Source organism: Thunnus albacares, chromosome 15, assembly GCF_914725855.1.
Source record: "Thunnus albacares chromosome 15, fThuAlb1.1, whole genome shotgun sequence".
NCBI classification, from domain to species: domain Eukaryota; kingdom Metazoa; phylum Chordata; class Actinopteri; order Scombriformes; family Scombridae; genus Thunnus; species Thunnus albacares.
The window spans coordinates 20,492,809-20,509,272 of record NC_058120.1 but is presented as its reverse complement, the minus strand read 5'-3'; the positions used below and the strand labels follow the sequence as shown (position 1 = coordinate 20,509,272).

The 16,464-nt window shown below is 41.0% G+C and overlaps 1 protein-coding gene across 4 annotated transcripts in view; it reads right to left on the bottom strand.

The window, feature by feature from the left end:
* Positions 1-136: 136 nt before the first annotated feature.
* tnika (TRAF2 and NCK interacting kinase a) overlaps positions 137-16,464 on the bottom strand; it is a 61,804-nt gene continuing 45,476 nt past the window's right edge. For all 4 annotated transcript variants that reach the window (XM_044374931.1, XM_044374932.1, XM_044374933.1 and 1 more), the window contains 18 exons: positions 15,288-15,452; positions 14,331-14,606; positions 13,849-13,955; positions 13,350-13,465; positions 12,604-12,701; positions 11,395-11,463; positions 10,309-10,415; positions 9,990-10,092; positions 9,637-9,774; positions 9,201-9,300; positions 8,795-8,965; positions 8,527-8,670; positions 8,073-8,207; positions 7,456-7,556; positions 7,009-7,158; positions 4,794-4,953; positions 3,257-3,396; positions 137-2,887 (listed from right to left, as the gene is read on the bottom strand). In XM_044374931.1, the coding sequence (XP_044230866.1) occupies positions 2,804-2,887; positions 3,257-3,396; positions 4,794-4,953; positions 7,009-7,158; positions 7,456-7,556; positions 8,073-8,207; positions 8,527-8,670; positions 8,795-8,965; positions 9,201-9,300; positions 9,637-9,774; positions 9,990-10,092; positions 10,309-10,415; positions 11,395-11,463; positions 12,604-12,701; positions 13,350-13,465; positions 13,849-13,955; positions 14,331-14,606; positions 15,288-15,452 (2,364 nt within the window). In that variant the 3' untranslated portion in view covers positions 137-2,803. The remainder of the gene's footprint in view (positions 2,888-3,256; positions 3,397-4,793; positions 4,954-7,008; positions 7,159-7,455; positions 7,557-8,072; positions 8,208-8,526; positions 8,671-8,794; positions 8,966-9,200; positions 9,301-9,636; positions 9,775-9,989; positions 10,093-10,308; positions 10,416-11,394; positions 11,464-12,603; positions 12,702-13,349; positions 13,466-13,848; positions 13,956-14,330; positions 14,607-15,287; positions 15,453-16,464) is intronic.

The window sequence follows — 16,464 nt, the reverse complement described above, 5'->3', positions numbered from 1 at the left end:
TCTCTGTCACATTCACGCGCACTATGCAGTTAATGATATACTGGGGGGACAAAGTCTGAGGGTCGAAGCTGATACAAATGAGCACATCTTGCAAAACAGACATCCACAAAAAAAACACAACTCCAGAAAGACAGCATAATGCTCTAGTTTCATTTATTTCTCTCTTACAGCATCTCTTTTACAAAACAAATAAATCCCAAAACAGGACATTAGTAATGCTCTTTCAAAATAAAGAAAACAGGAAATAAACAGAATAAAGAATACAGTGGTTTTGTCTTTGAAAGGAGAGTCCTCAGTGTAATGACTGTCAGCATTTCCAATGGGAAGAGTGAATTCCATAATGGACAAACATAATATTAATGCCCCATTCACACTTGCTCATTAATCATACACACAGATGCATGCACGCGCACACACACACACACACAGGGAAGACAGTGGTTTCTTCAGCTCGGCTCTTTATTGCTAAAATGTTAGCCTGCTCCCCCTAACAGAGATCAGTGAACCTAACTTACAGCTGCACAGGAACAACTACTCAATGCAAGTGTAAAAAGTCCTTGAAAATACAACAGAAACCAATTTCACAGAAAAAACTTGATTCAGATGATGATTACATTATTGGGGAACATGTATTCTTTTGTGTCATCTTAACTTTGTTAACCATAGGCCAACACTGCCAAGCCTACAGTATATCCACCAAAAAAAAAACCTAACTAATCTGCATTATATTGTTCTCCAACATGGATGAGTATGCATGGACTAGTCCACCCTCAATAGTGTTATAAATTGAATGTATTAATGATTGAGCTGTACTAAATATGTATGAAATTGTAAGGTTTTATCATATCATGTTCAGTTACTCCTTTCAAAGAATAAATCAAGTCTCAGCTTTGTTAATGTACATCTCCATTAAGAGAGACAAATAACATCGACTATGTGTTAAAGTTAGATCATAACACAAAGAAAACTGTGTAAAGTGAGCCTTTAGGCAATATAAATTTTAATTATAATATCAGTGATAATCTTTTGGCCTCCATTTTAGTTTTGCTTACATCATGCTAGGCACCATATGAACAGTTAGGAGCCAAAATCAGAAGAACCAATCACACAGGAGCATGATTCAAAAAGGACACCACAGCTTTCAACAATGAGTGCTTTCACATGCACACAGTATTGGGGGTACTAGCTCATATCCCATTAAGGTCAAATTCAGGATAAGGTGTTAATATGGATCTTTATGTCGCTGTGCTCACAAATAGCCAGACCATTTTGAATATTACTGTGTCAAAGGAAACAGAAACATACTCCAAAAATCAACCACTAATATTACCTATTTTTAAATGCATGGTGTTTAGATACACCAACTCATAAACTTCATACTAAGAAGATAATATCATAAATCTGCATGTAAACACACTCAAAGTTGCTTTGATCGCATTAAGGTCAGAGTTCACGCACAGAGACTGGATTACTCTTTTTCTAGACATTGACTTCAATGTCGCACTTTGATTCGAACTTGATTTGAATGGGATTCATTTCAACATCAAGTGAAACGCACGCACACACACACACACACACACACACACACACACACACACACACACTCACGCTGACACACATGTGCTGTACAATTCATCAAGCTTCAAGACTGACTGACTCCAAACTGTTACACAGAAAAGGAAAAGAACAGAAATAAACATATACCTAATGAACAGAATGACACTCTCATTCTTCATTGTAATATTACAGTATATCTGATGCAGCACCTTCAGAATTTAAAGACATTAAGAGTAAAGAGAGGTGTGTTGATGATGATGATGATGATGATGATGATGGGGGTTGACAGGAGGAGGGAAACAGAAAGAAAGGAGACAAAATGGACCAGTGATTTCATTTTAAAGGGACACAGACATCATGTTTGCATACTGTTACGACCTGCCTATGACAGCAGAGTGTCTCATCGCATCTCTATCAGCAAAAATGCGATCGAACACTACATCACAATTCAGTCTACTTGGAGCCTGAAATGATGGCAAGAGGAGGAAGTAGAGGAGGAGGAGGAGGGGAGTGACGGAGGAGAAAGAAAATCAATCAGGTCACTGCCAACATCCTGAGTAGATTTGTCATCCCTCAGCTGCCCTCCCTGCACTGTCATATTCAGAAGTATATATTTAAATTTAGATTAAATCATATTCGTCTATTCTTCCTCCAGCCTGTGCGGTGTAGTTCTCGGGGAATGGGCCCACACATGGTGGATAGGAAGTGAGGGAAATGGAGCACATGGATGTCAAAGGACTGAAAAAGTGATGACTTGATGGAGGGAAGGAGCAGAGGCTTGGTCATAAAGAAGGAGGGGGCAAAAAGGAAGAGGAGATAAAGGGAGGCAGGTGTAAAGTGCAGCTCTTAAGTTGTTGAACACTTGAATGCACTGGTCCTTGCAGAGAGAAAATAGAAAAAGACAGACAAAAAGGGAAAAGAGTAACAGACAGGGAAAGAGAAAGAGGAAGGAAGAGAATATTTGGAAAGTCAGTGGCACCAGTTTGCCAGTCAGTTGAGTAACGATGGCTTCTGCATGACCTGATATAATCTAGGGTAACATGTCTCTTCATTTAGAACAGGTCGTTGTTGTTGTTTTTCTCTACAATAACTTTGACTTTTTTTTTCTACACCTTTTTAGTCTCTCCAAGTGTTTAAGAGTTCACTTGTGGCCACTCATCGATTGGGTTCATTTGTGAGATGTGCCGTGGGCCAAGTTGGGCTGGCCAAGGGGAGAGTGAGGCAGAGTGGACAATTGCAGGAGCCATCACCAGTTCATCATAGAGTTTCTGTTGAGTGTCATGAAGAAAACTTGGCTGCTACCTCCTGAACGCACCGATGCAAAGAATACCTAGAGAGAGAGAGAGAGAGAGAGAGTAAATAATATTAATTGTGGTCAATTTATGTGGAAACTGTGGATACATAATTTTGGACTCAAATCTCCGTACATTTGAAGTGTTTATTTTTTTTATTATATTTTTATTTATTATTTTTTATAGGGTCTGTGCAAGATCTATGCAAATCATACCAAACTTAATGCTCACAATCTATGTTTTAACATCTTGTGTATGTGTCCACAAGAAGCAGAGCTGAAATCAAGACCAAGTCAAAGTCAAGAGCATTGTTTTAATGTTATGTGATTTACTCCAATAATTTTCGAGCATGACATAAGAATAGCCAAGCATCAAAGAAAAGAGTTTGCAATCTGATTGTGTTTTACCTTGTCGTTCCTCTCACAGAGGAACTTGAGTCTCTGGGCTCTCTTGTGCATGAAGACTCCATCCAGATGACCCGTCTCCACAGAGCGGATCTCTATGGCTTTCTCACCCCAGCCCATAATCTGATTAGAATGGATATAGGCTGGAAAAGAGGAAAAAACACAGAGGAAATTATATACACTTCAGCTTTATTCAACTTTTACTTTTATAAAAACCAACTGCCTACCACAAAAATAAATAACAGAGTTGATACTGTTAATTTCATACATTTTTTTGATAGATTATGGACATTTTCTTTCTTTTTGAGGCTTTATTAATATCATGTGATACAATTATGCAATGCTGTATTTTATTAATGATTAATTCTCTTTGTGTTTTTGAGGTCAGGGTCGATTACAGAGATGCACCGCTGCAGCTCGAGGACATTTCAGGAAGGACGCTTGCTGACACTGGACAAGTTCATGGTACTTTCAACAAAAAAATCTTAAAGCAGGTTCCATAAACCAAAGTTATTCAAATGTACAACGTACAGTAGAGTCCAGATGTGATCCGAAAGTGTAATATCCCTGACTGCCACACGAGGGCACTACAATACAAGAAATTAAATGGTATTTTCTATTGAAACAAGGGCCCTGATTACACCTGGTATTAACATCCGTCTTGGGTGATCCGATCACAAGTGGACGGCTCTAAATATGGGTGTAAACGCACCCAAGACGCATTGAGGACGGACTGAGATCCGATCACTCAGATCACATTCGGAGGTCGTCTGGGCTGCATGTAACCACATTCATCTAGCAATGTAAATGCAAGGCATCCTAGACCACATTGAAGGACCGCCTACTCAACTGACGTCCTCTATTTTCTGGCAGACTAGACAGGTAATTGCATTGCTGCTTCAGGGTCCAAAGCAGTTCAACTTGTTTGATAACAGAGTAAACAAATTAATTTCATGTTAATTAAAAAATGAAATCCACCTCCTGTTTTTTCCTGTTTTTCCTGTTCCACTAACCAGTTTCCCTCTTCATATCGACAATTAGAATGGTAATTAAACCAACCACAAATTAACTTGTTTTTCGCTTGTCACATGCTCGCATGCATCAGCTGGTCTCTCTTGCTTACTTCCTCTCTCTTTAACTCCTTGTTTCGTACTCCCTCACTTTTCCTTTTACACTCACTATTAATCAGCTTTATCCATTTTTCCTCTCTTTCTCAATCTTTTACCCTCACTACCCTTCCCTCACCTTTCTTGTTCCTACTAAGCACTTCTGGAAGCCTTCCTGTGAAGGCTGATGTTATAAACTGATTTCTGAATGTAATTAAACCTTACATGAACCCCCATAAGCTCAGCCTCACAACACTTTTGATCTACATTGCAAAACACTAACAAGCAAATCTTCTTAACTTCAAGTTTCGTGAGTTTTAAATTACATTTTGGATCTGATTATTTCTCTATAATGTCTTAACTATTCCAGTGTAGATAAAAACTATTAAAATCAACAGACCACAAACATGAATACACATGTGGTTGTAACATACCAACAGAGGTAGGCATCTCTCCCCATTGTAGCACCACGTCCTTGGTGATTCGACCATAGGTGTTGACGTAGACGCCCTCGTCCTCGTAACACAGCAGCATCTCCATCCCATCAGTCTTAGGGAGCACCACGATAGCATGGGGTGTCACCTGGCTCTGGATCTAATACAGACACAGATGCACACACGCAAACATTTCAGAGGCTTTAATTAAATCTGTCAAATTTAATCATAACTTACATTAGATTCAAATATTATAATAGAGGTTTCATCATGGGCATTTAACGCAACAGAATTTGGCTGGCTGTTTAGCTTTTTTTTTGTTTGACCGCCTTGCGTTCTGTAATCCTCTAAGAGCCAACTTTGTTGACTTTGACGAGGCTGCCAAATATCAGGCGCATCAATACTGCAAAAAGGTCGAACTTAGGTTTGTTGGCTGAGAAGCCTTGTTCTGTATAATGGGTGAATGGACAAACAGCATAGCACATTTTCTCTCATATTAATTAACATAAACAACACCAGAAGAGTTGAGAACACTAACAAGCACACAGACAAACAGTAGCTTGAATCTGTGCATTTTACTCAAAGTGTAGCCCAGAGATACAACCCCCTATATTTGTGCCAGCAGGCTATTATGAGGTCAAAACTACACTTCAGGAGCACAACAAGGGATTATAACAGTACAACAAATGAGTGACAAGGTAGTGAAAAAACTCATCTTAACCCATGAGAAACTGCATTTACACAAGTATTCTGCAGAATTTATTGCCACACTTCTGCTTACTCATGACCATGTAAAGGAAGTAACTTCCATCAGATAAGAAATTGATATGAGAAAATGGAAGCACTGTAACCAAACAAAACCACTCTGAGTGCATCATACTGTGGTGGTGTTGCTGGTTGGAATTTTGCAAGGTGAGCGATAAAAATATTTCAATGCATTAAATGAAAACTCTATTTAATTGAAAGTAATACTAATTATGTGGAAGTATGTGGAATTAGGTTTGAATCTGCAATTCTGTGTTGCGGCTCCAGCATGCAACTTCTCGCTGGGAGTGCAGTATCTTTACAGAACCTTGTGTTGGCTGCTTTGGGTAAGATGAATTTATTCATGCAAACCTAGTTCTAACTAAGTTATCTATTAATCTCTACACTAATGAGCTGTACTACACATAGACACATAGAGTTCTGCTGTGCATCTACTATGGGGTTTTACTAAGAATCTATTGTCCAAGTCTAAATGGTGGATGGCAGGATGTCACCTTTAGCTGTTTGGCACACTGAAAGAGAAGTTGGCAGGGAAGGAGAGAGAAAGGAAGTGTGGATGAAAGGCGGAAACAGTAAAAGACAATCACCTCAGAGGTCAAGAATATTCCTGTGGTGCACGTATTACATAGCATAACCTCAGTCACTCAAGTTGAACACACACTAGGCTACGTTTGCGTGTTCCAACATCTGTACTCAGAGGTTTATGCTCACTGAAATATTGCCACTAAATCAAGAATTTTGGCTGAACTGCATTTGAACCTAATTTGAGTAAAAGCATGCGATTAGTGAAGCCACCACGGAACAAACTAATCTGCATGCAAGTACCAGAACTGATTTGCATTCAAGCACGCAACTGTACAAACACTGACAGTCTACCTAGCTACAATGAGTGACTGAGAGACTGCCTACATGTCTGACTGCACGGTGCCATGGTAAAAAGAAGAATGCTAAAAGAATAAGCTGCCTTTTCTTGCCAATAATGCTCTTTGGATGACCTTTGCTCCAAAAGGAAATTTGGTGGCAGCTACCACATCTTTGTGTTCTGTAATGAAAGAAATTCTGTGATTTGAGCTACATTCTGTGTACTTAAGATAGACAGGCCATATTTACCAAACTACAAAAAAATCTAATAAAAAGAGGTCAAACTGCCATTGATCTTTTTTCTTGCACAACAGTAAATAGATCAAAGAGGTAATTTGTCAAAAGAAGTCATTGTATTCCTTGATGCTAATCCTCATGAGAAAGTCCTGTGTGAGTCACTGCTGACTCTGGCAGAGCAGGAAATCCATAGGTAATACAGTAGGGCTGGGCATGAAGGATTTCAAAAAAATCTCCCTCTACTTTGTCTTGAGAAAGGCTTCGGAAAATATGTTCTCTGAAGATTTACAAAGGATTCATACGCGCGCGCGCACACACACACACACACACACACACACACACACAAGCTTACATGTGAAGGGATGTAGATGTCGTAGGGGTTGCCTGAGTCCACATCGATGACATGGAAGCCCACGCTGGAGCCATAGATGACCTTTAACCTCTGACCTTCCTCCACTGTAAGGTCAACCAGCTGGGGACGGTGCTGCAGCTCAGTGAATGACTGATAGACAGAGAGCAAAACAGAGGAGGAAGAAGAGAAAAAGTGAAGCAGGGTAAGAGAAAGGGGAAGGCATAGACATTCAGGAATAGAGGGTGATAATGGAGTATAGTAAATAGAGTGAGAAAGGAAACAAATGACAAATGATTGATCCAACCAAACAAAATTTTGAGATATGATGAAAAACATTCAAGGCTCATAGTCATATAGTATACATATATTAGGTCTGCATCTATACATGTGAATGAATGAATGTATGTGACAGTTAATGTGTGTATGCATTTGTTTCTACTTCTGTACCTTAAAGGCCATGAACTTGTGGTAAGGTTTGGGAGCCCAGGCATAGATTTCCACAGAGGTCTTCAGAGCAATCACCAGGAACTTAATCCTCTCATATTTAACTAGAAACATGACAAAGACAAATACACATGTTAAGCATAAATGGAATAAAGAGTCACATTCATTTTTCCATTTGCTTCAAAGCATGACTAGCTGAACTTTTCGACTTAAACAACATGATCACAAAAACATTATATATGTTACATTTTTAACATGTATTGAAAGATAACTGATGTGACATTTTCTATTTCTCAAAATCAGAGCCGCATTTAAACCCTGTTGCCTCCCGGTACAAAGAGCCCACTCACTGACACAAATCTCCTGACTGAAGACAAAGATGAAGAGCGAGAACCAGAAACAGCTGTTGTGCTAGTGTAACCAGGTAAAAGGCAGACAACATTTCAGCTAAAAACTGGCATATCAAACCAAACCCCATTTGTTTTTATTTAACGACAATTTCAGCCCACTCTGGAATGACAAGCCCAGTCAAAATCAGGCCAAAATATCAGCCTCTTCGTATGTGATCCAAATTAATTACTTCATCATTCATATACACACACACATACACACATCCTTACCAACTTTATAATGCACACAGCCCTCCAGTTCCCCAACTGTAATCCAACCCTGCTTCTTCTCTACTTCCGGGTCGTTGTGTAATATTCTGTTCCTCAGCCAGGACAAGTAGTAGACACGCAACTTATTCTTTTTCCCTGAGAGAGGACAAAGGGAGAAAGAGAAATGAGATCAAATTTACTGGAATAGGGATATAACCCCAAAATAAATGGGAAACCTTTCTGGGTTCCTATTAAAAAGTACACAATGGAAGCTGATCTGGCCATTGTGACTGTGCTAGATGTGTACTTTGAGAGTAATGGAAGAAGAACAAGCATGTTATAAGCTACAATCTGCATTTCTGTGAGGTAAACAGCACTCTGCTTTTTCATGTGTGAGCTGGCATGTTAAATCAATCCAGATATGAGCATGCATTAGTGTGTGTACATACAGGGTGAATGTGTATGTTAGACCAACCAGATATGGTGACTAGCACATTGAGCCCCTCCAGCACATCCATTTGTAGGAAACGCCGTCTGGTGATCAGGTTATACACTTTTCCCTGTCCACTTCGGTCAAGCAGCATTAGACCGTTCTCCGTCCCCACCAGAAGGTTCACACCTGAACAATACACAAACATGCAAGAGTCAGAGACACAGACAGATACACAAAAAGACATGTAGAGGTATTCTGAGTAAAGATTTTCCTATTTTGTTTTTTTTTTTAAGTAAGATGAAGGATGTACCCCAGAGCGCAGCACACAGGATCTCAGAGTTGAAGCGTTTCTTGTATTTGCGGATCTCTGGTGTGTCACTGTGGGGTCTGATGTTTGTAGGGTTGACGTTGACCACAGAGATCTTTCTGGCTTCATTTAGCCTAGCTTGCTCTTGCCTCAGCAGTTCATTCGCAAACATGGCTGGGATACCACAGAAGAAGAGAGAGAGATGGAGAAAAAGTGAAACATATATGTGATTTGTTGTTTTTTTGACAACTGTGCAGACATTACAGGTGCAAAACAAATTAGCGCAGTTGGCTTTTCTACTAATGACGCTCTGGATTGACTAACTGAAAAATAGTTGCCTGTTTACAATAAAAATGTTCTGGCTGAATAAATGTAATGTGCGACCAAAGCTTTTCTATGCTTTCCTTACCTGCCGCTGAGTTCTCATTATCATCGTCACTCGGGGAGGTTTGATAGACACGTGGATCGACAAATGGGGTGAAGGATGCTTTGGACCCGCCCAAACCAAACTGTAAGACAAAAAACATGAGCAATTACTTTGTAGCAGCCTACATATACTGTATAGACATAAACACACCACCCAGACTAGCCTAAACCTATACCAAGAACATATTAGTATCTCCAATTTTGTTTTTCTTATTTCACAGGCATAAACATACATCATATCAGGATGTAAAAATGGGCTTATCTGATCAGGATAACTACAAAAAAAGGCTGAATTTGTTTTCAACCTAGTTATTTCTTTCTTCTATGTGAAGTTAGATAATTTATTGCATTAATTCAATTCACGTTTTATTTACAGCACGATATGCAGGATTGTGTGTGTGTGTGTATGTGTTTCTGACCTCAGCCATGTCGCCAAGTTCCTGCAGGGCTGTGGGTGTGGCTGAGGGAGAGTTGCTTTGCTGTACCAGGTCGGGGAGGTTACCATGGTTACCGAACCCATTGCTCTCTGTGTGACCACCTCTCCTCCTCTCCTCTGCCTGAAAGTTCAGAGTTGATAAACGAAGGGAAGAGGAGATTTGATAGTGAGAGAAGTGAGGAGAGTAGAAAAAAAAAAGATAAAGATGGTGATGAAGAAGCAAACTGTACCCAGTTTGATGGTAGAATATAAACAAAAACAGTATTTTCTCTGTTAATTTACATTCTTTTATCTCTGAACCCATGTGGCTCATGTGTATATGTGCACATTCATCACCTCTCTCATCACCAGAGTGCCGTCCTTGGAGCTATTATAGGCATCTCCCAGAGAGTCCTCCGTCAGCCCTCCATACGACTCACTGCTGCTCTGCACTGCTGGCCTGCAACACACACACACCACAAACACACACACAAACCAGATCATTTACAAAGCATTTCTGCCAAAACTATACTGACAAGCTACTGGCGTGGCACATATTTCAAAGACATGCATATCCCATCACAAATGAACACTGACAGGTCCAGCTTGAAAAAAAACAAAAAAAACCCAAACCACATAGAGAGAGAAGAAAAAACAAAAACAGAGGACAACTTACATGATGCGGGGTATGTCGCTAACAGCAACAGTCCCATCATGCCCCACCGTCTCCCCGTCCTCATCACTGCTCTCTGATTCTTCACTGGAGGACGAGTAGTCTGTCACCTTCATAAGAACGCAAGATGTAAGAACAAAAATGCAATCCTTAAATAAAGAGAATTGGTGAGAAACCCTCTGAGAATAGAACACTGAGATAAGAAGAGGAACTTATTAGGGTAGTATCTAAATTACCCACCAATACTCATGTGGACTTTTGTGGACACACATTTTCAAAATCTCAGTGTTCAGACAGTGGAGAGGAATAATTATTCAAATGAAGTTAGGTCTCACAAAATTGTAAAGAGTGCAGGTAGTGAGTGGTCTGTGCGATTTGTGGTCCTAATCCACCTTTTCCCTTCTCTGGCTGTGTTGGCAACACTGTTAGCTGAATAAATGTCAGAGCTCATAATCCTTTGTCTATATTCTGTATTCTTCTAAATCTCTCTCTCTCTCTCTCTCTTACTCTCTGCATAGCATGTGAGTAGATCTTTTATTTAACTGTTCATAGTAAACAGTGGTCCATATGGTCTCTGTGGTCCTGACCAGTTGCTCGGTGGTGTCAGACAGACAGACCACTGAATTGGCTAAAACTCCTTCTCATTTTCATTTTCAGTTTCATCCGAGACTACCATGATTATGCAGGTAGCTTAACTAGTTAAGCAAGTTATTCATATTCTTTTAGGAGTTCACAGGCAAAAATACGTTGTTACTATGTATACTGTTGCAGTTCTCTGGAACAGTGATAAGGGATCTCTAAAAACAAAAGCATACCTTGAACTTTTGACAAAGAAATGTTCTTTTAATAGTCAATCATAAGTCTGTTTGTTTTGCATGGGGTTTTTTTAGCCATTATTGCCTGACACAATGATCTGTCATCCTGCCATTACCACAACAGCTTTTATAACAAAGCTTGTACTGTAGTTTTATTGTGTTTTTATTCCCAGCTATCTTAATTGCAGGCAATCAATGGGTGATTGCAGTCTTGTGTTTACCTTTATTATTGCCATATATCTATCATCTCTCATTATTATAAATGTCATCCTACCTTGACTGGAGGTCTGCTCCCCTCCTCTACTCTCAGTTCTCTGAGTTCCTTAGCCAATGCACTTAGGTCCTGCAGAAAGAGACAGAGGAGAAGAAGAGAAAGAGGCAAAGTCATTTAGTTAATCTGTTCTTTATCGTCACTCTCATAACCTGAGGAGTGAGAGACCAAATCACATACGAGGACGAGGGGAGCATAGAGGAGCAAAGAGTAGGACAAACCATCAGCATCATGACAAGAGGACAACTGATTTGTTGCCACACAAACATCCGGGGCTATAAACATAGGTGTCCTGGAACAAGAGTGCTTATCTGAGGCCACTTCATTTTTTTTGATTAGCAACAGTAAAATTTTTATTTTGTGACCTGAGAGGTGAGCACAGATCAGCACTTTTATTCACTCGAGAGCAAATATGATGTACACGAGTCATAAGTAGAGAGAGGTACAAATAATCAGGCTTGGTGTACTACTGGAGTGCAGCATAAATCTGCACCCCCTCTACCAATCACCCCCATGCCAGAAGGCCCGTTGTTACTCCCTCCCCATTCAACCCAGCTGATGGATCAGACCAAATCATGCAGACGGGGGGGAGGACCGTCATACACGGTGGGCTTACCAGCTCCTCCTGACCCGTAACCGTGACAACAGAGAAACAGGAAAAGAGATTCAGAGACTACCCAGGTGTTTGGCAGTACAGGTTACACACCTGCACATACCCACATACACACACAGATCACACAACACATGCATGTCTACACACAAACCCGCAAAAGCACAGGTCCGCGTACACTCTTTCAGGTATGTGTGTAGAAGCACACATGCACTGCCGTCGTCACAACACCCTGATATTTACAAGTTAAAAAATGAAGAGAAAAGTCATCTTCTTGTGAAGCCAACTAACTCCACCACGCCAGTGGGGGAAAGAGAGGCTCTGAAGATCGAGGCAAAGGAAAAACCAGGGTAAAGGAAAGGGGACTCAAGTGTTACTAACCTCATCTATGGCTTTCTTATAGCTCTGAAGAATGGAAGGAGAAAGAGAGAGAGGCAGAGAAAGAAAGAACCAGATGAATAGCAGGAAAAAAAAAGAAGACGGGGCCTGTAGAGGATTCCCAGAGAGGAGATTGCTCCCATAGAAAGTAAATGTGTGTGTGTACGTGTGTGTGTGTGTGTGTGTGTGTGTGTGTGTGTGTGCGTGTGTGTTGTGTGACTCACTGCAGGTCTGCTGGGTCTGGCTGATTCACGGCCCTCCTCCTGTTTAGGCTTTGTCTCCTGATTGGCTCCCGGAGGGGATCCTTCCTGCTTGGTTTGACCTATCAAACCGAACAAGGACATAATTACACATTTGACCTACATACATAAAGAATCTTCACATGAGAATCACCAAAAGCATTTATTAAAAAAAAGATGTCAGTTTAAAAGACTGGTTCCAAAGCTGTTTGTCTTAAAGGATTTATCTAAATTTGTTCAAACATGTTGTGAAGATTTTGTGTTTGATACCAGTTTGTATTTTGACGACACTGACTCCCAACTTGATTGCAAAATGACAGTGACCTGTCCAACCATACTTCAACCTCCACCCCTCTCACTGTGCCATGTGTTTGTCAGGGGGAGATCCATGCATATCTTAGATATCCCTCTGGCCTGTTGTTTGACACATCGCTCTACGCCTCTCTCTATCTGCCTCTCTCATTTCCTCTCTTCTATCTCTCTGGAGGCTGAGAGTAACAGGGCACATCAGACAGGTTGATCAGAGCAGAACTGCAACTGACAATGTCCCGCTGATAGCCTCTGAAACATGATGAAGCCCTGTGAGTGTATGCGTATGTGTGGTTCTCCATTTGCATACTGCATACACATTGCTTCCATGGAAATGCGTCCACTAGTTTATGTCTGTTTTCATTTTATGTGTGTGCGCGAGTAAATGAGAGTTTTTTGTGTGTTCTAGATTTTGTGAGTACCTCTCCTCTCGGCTGAGCCTCCCTGAGATGAAGGGGAGGAAGATGACGACGAGTTGGAGGAAGTTCTTTGCAGCATGGCATCCAGAGAGAGCTCTGAGCGTCGTAGGTCTGGGTTACTGAAAAAAGGATGAAAATCTTTTCATGCATTTCCCAGTTGTTTATTGTTAAAAACATGTATATAATACAGAGGTATGAGTTGCAGGATTGATATGTCCTAGGTATCTTCTGCAATATAAAAACAGAATTGATGCAGCATGGTGGAGGTTCTGCTAAATGATGTTGAATTTTATCTAATTTAACACCTAGAGCAGTCTATGGTAACCCTACATATCAGCAGTTTTTTGTAATAACATAAATATACAATAAAAATACAGTAAAGTAAAAAAAAAAACCTATCAAAACAATTCTACTTAAATGTGTTAAGTGGCTCAAATGAGACTATAAAGGTGACTTCAGATATTTAACTTAGAGGTGCACAGTGTGCTAATATGAGCTTTACCTGGCACGTATGAGCTGAGAACCTGTGCGAGGGCCCAGACCCACTCCTCCATTAGGGGAGTTCTTCCTGACCAGGGCTGGGGAGATAGAAGTGGTCCTTTGGGGGACCTGGACACACAAACACAGAGATAATCACCACAACTAGTTCGGCTTGGCTTTAATCCCGTAATGCTTGTATCCAGAATGTTTTAAATGAATATATCATCTATATATCTGTGTGGTTATATGGTAAAACACAAAGACCAGCACATTTACTGTAACTGTAGGTGGTGACACTAACTACTCTGCTATTGAGTAATAATGATCAACCTGTAGTTTTACACCTGTCCTGGTTAACAGTGTCAGTAAAGCCAACATTAAAATAAAGTAAGAAAGTTAATAAAGAAAGTTAAAACATTATATAAACAATATACATTCAAATATTTGTAAGCCACAACAAATCTATACATTATCACTGATTGTGTGTTTTTCTTATTCTCTGACCTTGGGTGGGATATCCTCCTCTCTCAACCAGGCGGTTCTATCCCGATCCTTGTCCCTGTCCCGTTCCCGATCTCGTTCCCGCTCCTCCCTGCCGGTGATACGCAGCGGTAGGGGTGTAGGTGTGTCAGAGGTGGGGTCTGAGTTCTGGCGGGGCATCTCAGGCCTGGGGGAGCCCACGCTGACGCCCTCACTAAGAGCTGAACCCGTCTGGTCCTGCAGTGACTGAGAGCCAGACATGGAGCTGGAGTGGGTTTTCACTGGAACCAAGTGAGCCATCTGTGGGAGGGAGAGAGACAGAGGAAGAGGGAGAGATGAAGGGAGCGAGACGGGTGTATGGGAGCAGGTTGAGGTTGGTGGGGACAGTGATATGAAGGTATGGCGGAGAGAGGGATCAAAGGAAGGAGAGAAAGATGGAACAGGGTCAGATGGGGGAAAATGAAGAAAGAGAGAGAAGAAGAAGGTAGAAAGGATGGATGGAAAAAGTAGTAGAACAGAGAAAGCAGATGGTAGGAGGAAGAAAGAAAGGATACAGAAGAAACAGAAGAAGATCAAAAGGTAGAAGTAAAGAATAAGGAAATAGGAACAATATGATAGAGAAAAATGAAGGGAATGAAAAAAGATAAGGTAGAGGGGAGGGAGAAGAAAGGAGACAGATAACAGAATAGAGGAAGAAAGTAGATGCATTATGAAATTAATGAAAAGGTGAAAATGGAAAATTTGTAGGGAAAGAGAGGACAACAGCAGAAAGTGGATTGAGATGAAAAAAGGAGGATAGAAAGAGGTAAGGCGGGAGACAGATATATGAGAGTGTTAGATTGATTGTTATGGAGACATGAACTTTTTAAAAAGGGGTTATAATGAATATAAGAGGTCTGTGGTTTGGAAATTCTGCTCACTAGTAAACACATCAATCACTCACTTGCCTTCTTTTGCACACACACACACACACACACACACCTGTGGTTCGATGGAACGGTGGATGGGTGGGGTGCGGGCGGGCTGCATGCCCCCGCTGCTGAAGGACTCTGAGCGGGGAGGGAGGGAGGGGTCGGAGATGCGGTTGGACAATTTGTGCTGCAGCGCTGGAGAGCTCTGTCTGTTCAGCTTAGATCGTTCCTCCACCTGGGACAGGTCACATACCACTGTCACTCACAGCCCAACACGCAGAACAACTAATCACCACACTTGTACCACTCTGGGTTATCGACACCCTAAGCACCCCTGCAAGCCACCAGACGACCTAAACATCGCTCAACTCTGTGGGACAATAACAACAACGTGGTATGTAACTGACCTGAATGAACGTTGATGATTGCATAAGAAAGTGAAACTTCTACAACAAATCCAATGTTGAGAGATTCAGTGGAAGGCTTGTTTTACCTGTCATAACCTGCCTTAACGGTCTCCTTCATATGTCATTAGAGCAAATCCAAAAACATCAACAGAATATACAAAATCTAAACTGGCAGGTTTGTCGATACAAATTTGGCACACAGAGTTGCACTTTGTTTCTCACGCCTAGTTGTTTGTGTATGTCTCCATGCCCCACATACAGTTGAGGAGTAAGAGCATCTGATGGCTATGCATGAAAGGTCAAGAATTATCCCTAATCTCCTTTAGCAGACACCACATTCAAACCTTAATCAAGGATTTGAGCACATGCAAAGGAATGCACTGATAGCGTGTTCACACCTGCGAAACCATGTTTGATTGTTTGTATATGTATGACTTTTCCCAATGACTTGTGGGAGTGTGTGCGCGCATCAATGCCAACGCATACCAAATATCTGTGTGTGAGGAAAGGCAGAAAGCTTCTCTTGCCAGTGTAATCAGATTATCAGATTATCTGCTGTGCAGTAAGAGAGGCCTCCAAGGAATGCTCCCAGCTTCCCAAATCACACTTTTCCACTCTTAACAATCTACTCCATGATCCATGGAGAGTTGAGTCATGGATCAGCAGGGCATAATGTCAATAGCCCCCAGGTAAACATGCGTGTGCAATGAGAACTATCCCCTTTGGAGGCTCTCTGTAATTCCACATGAGCTCATAATCTGGTCGGATTATTTGAGATTATGACCTGGGTCAGAACAGCAATGCAATACTGTGTCATTCCTCAAATCTTTGCTAGTTGCC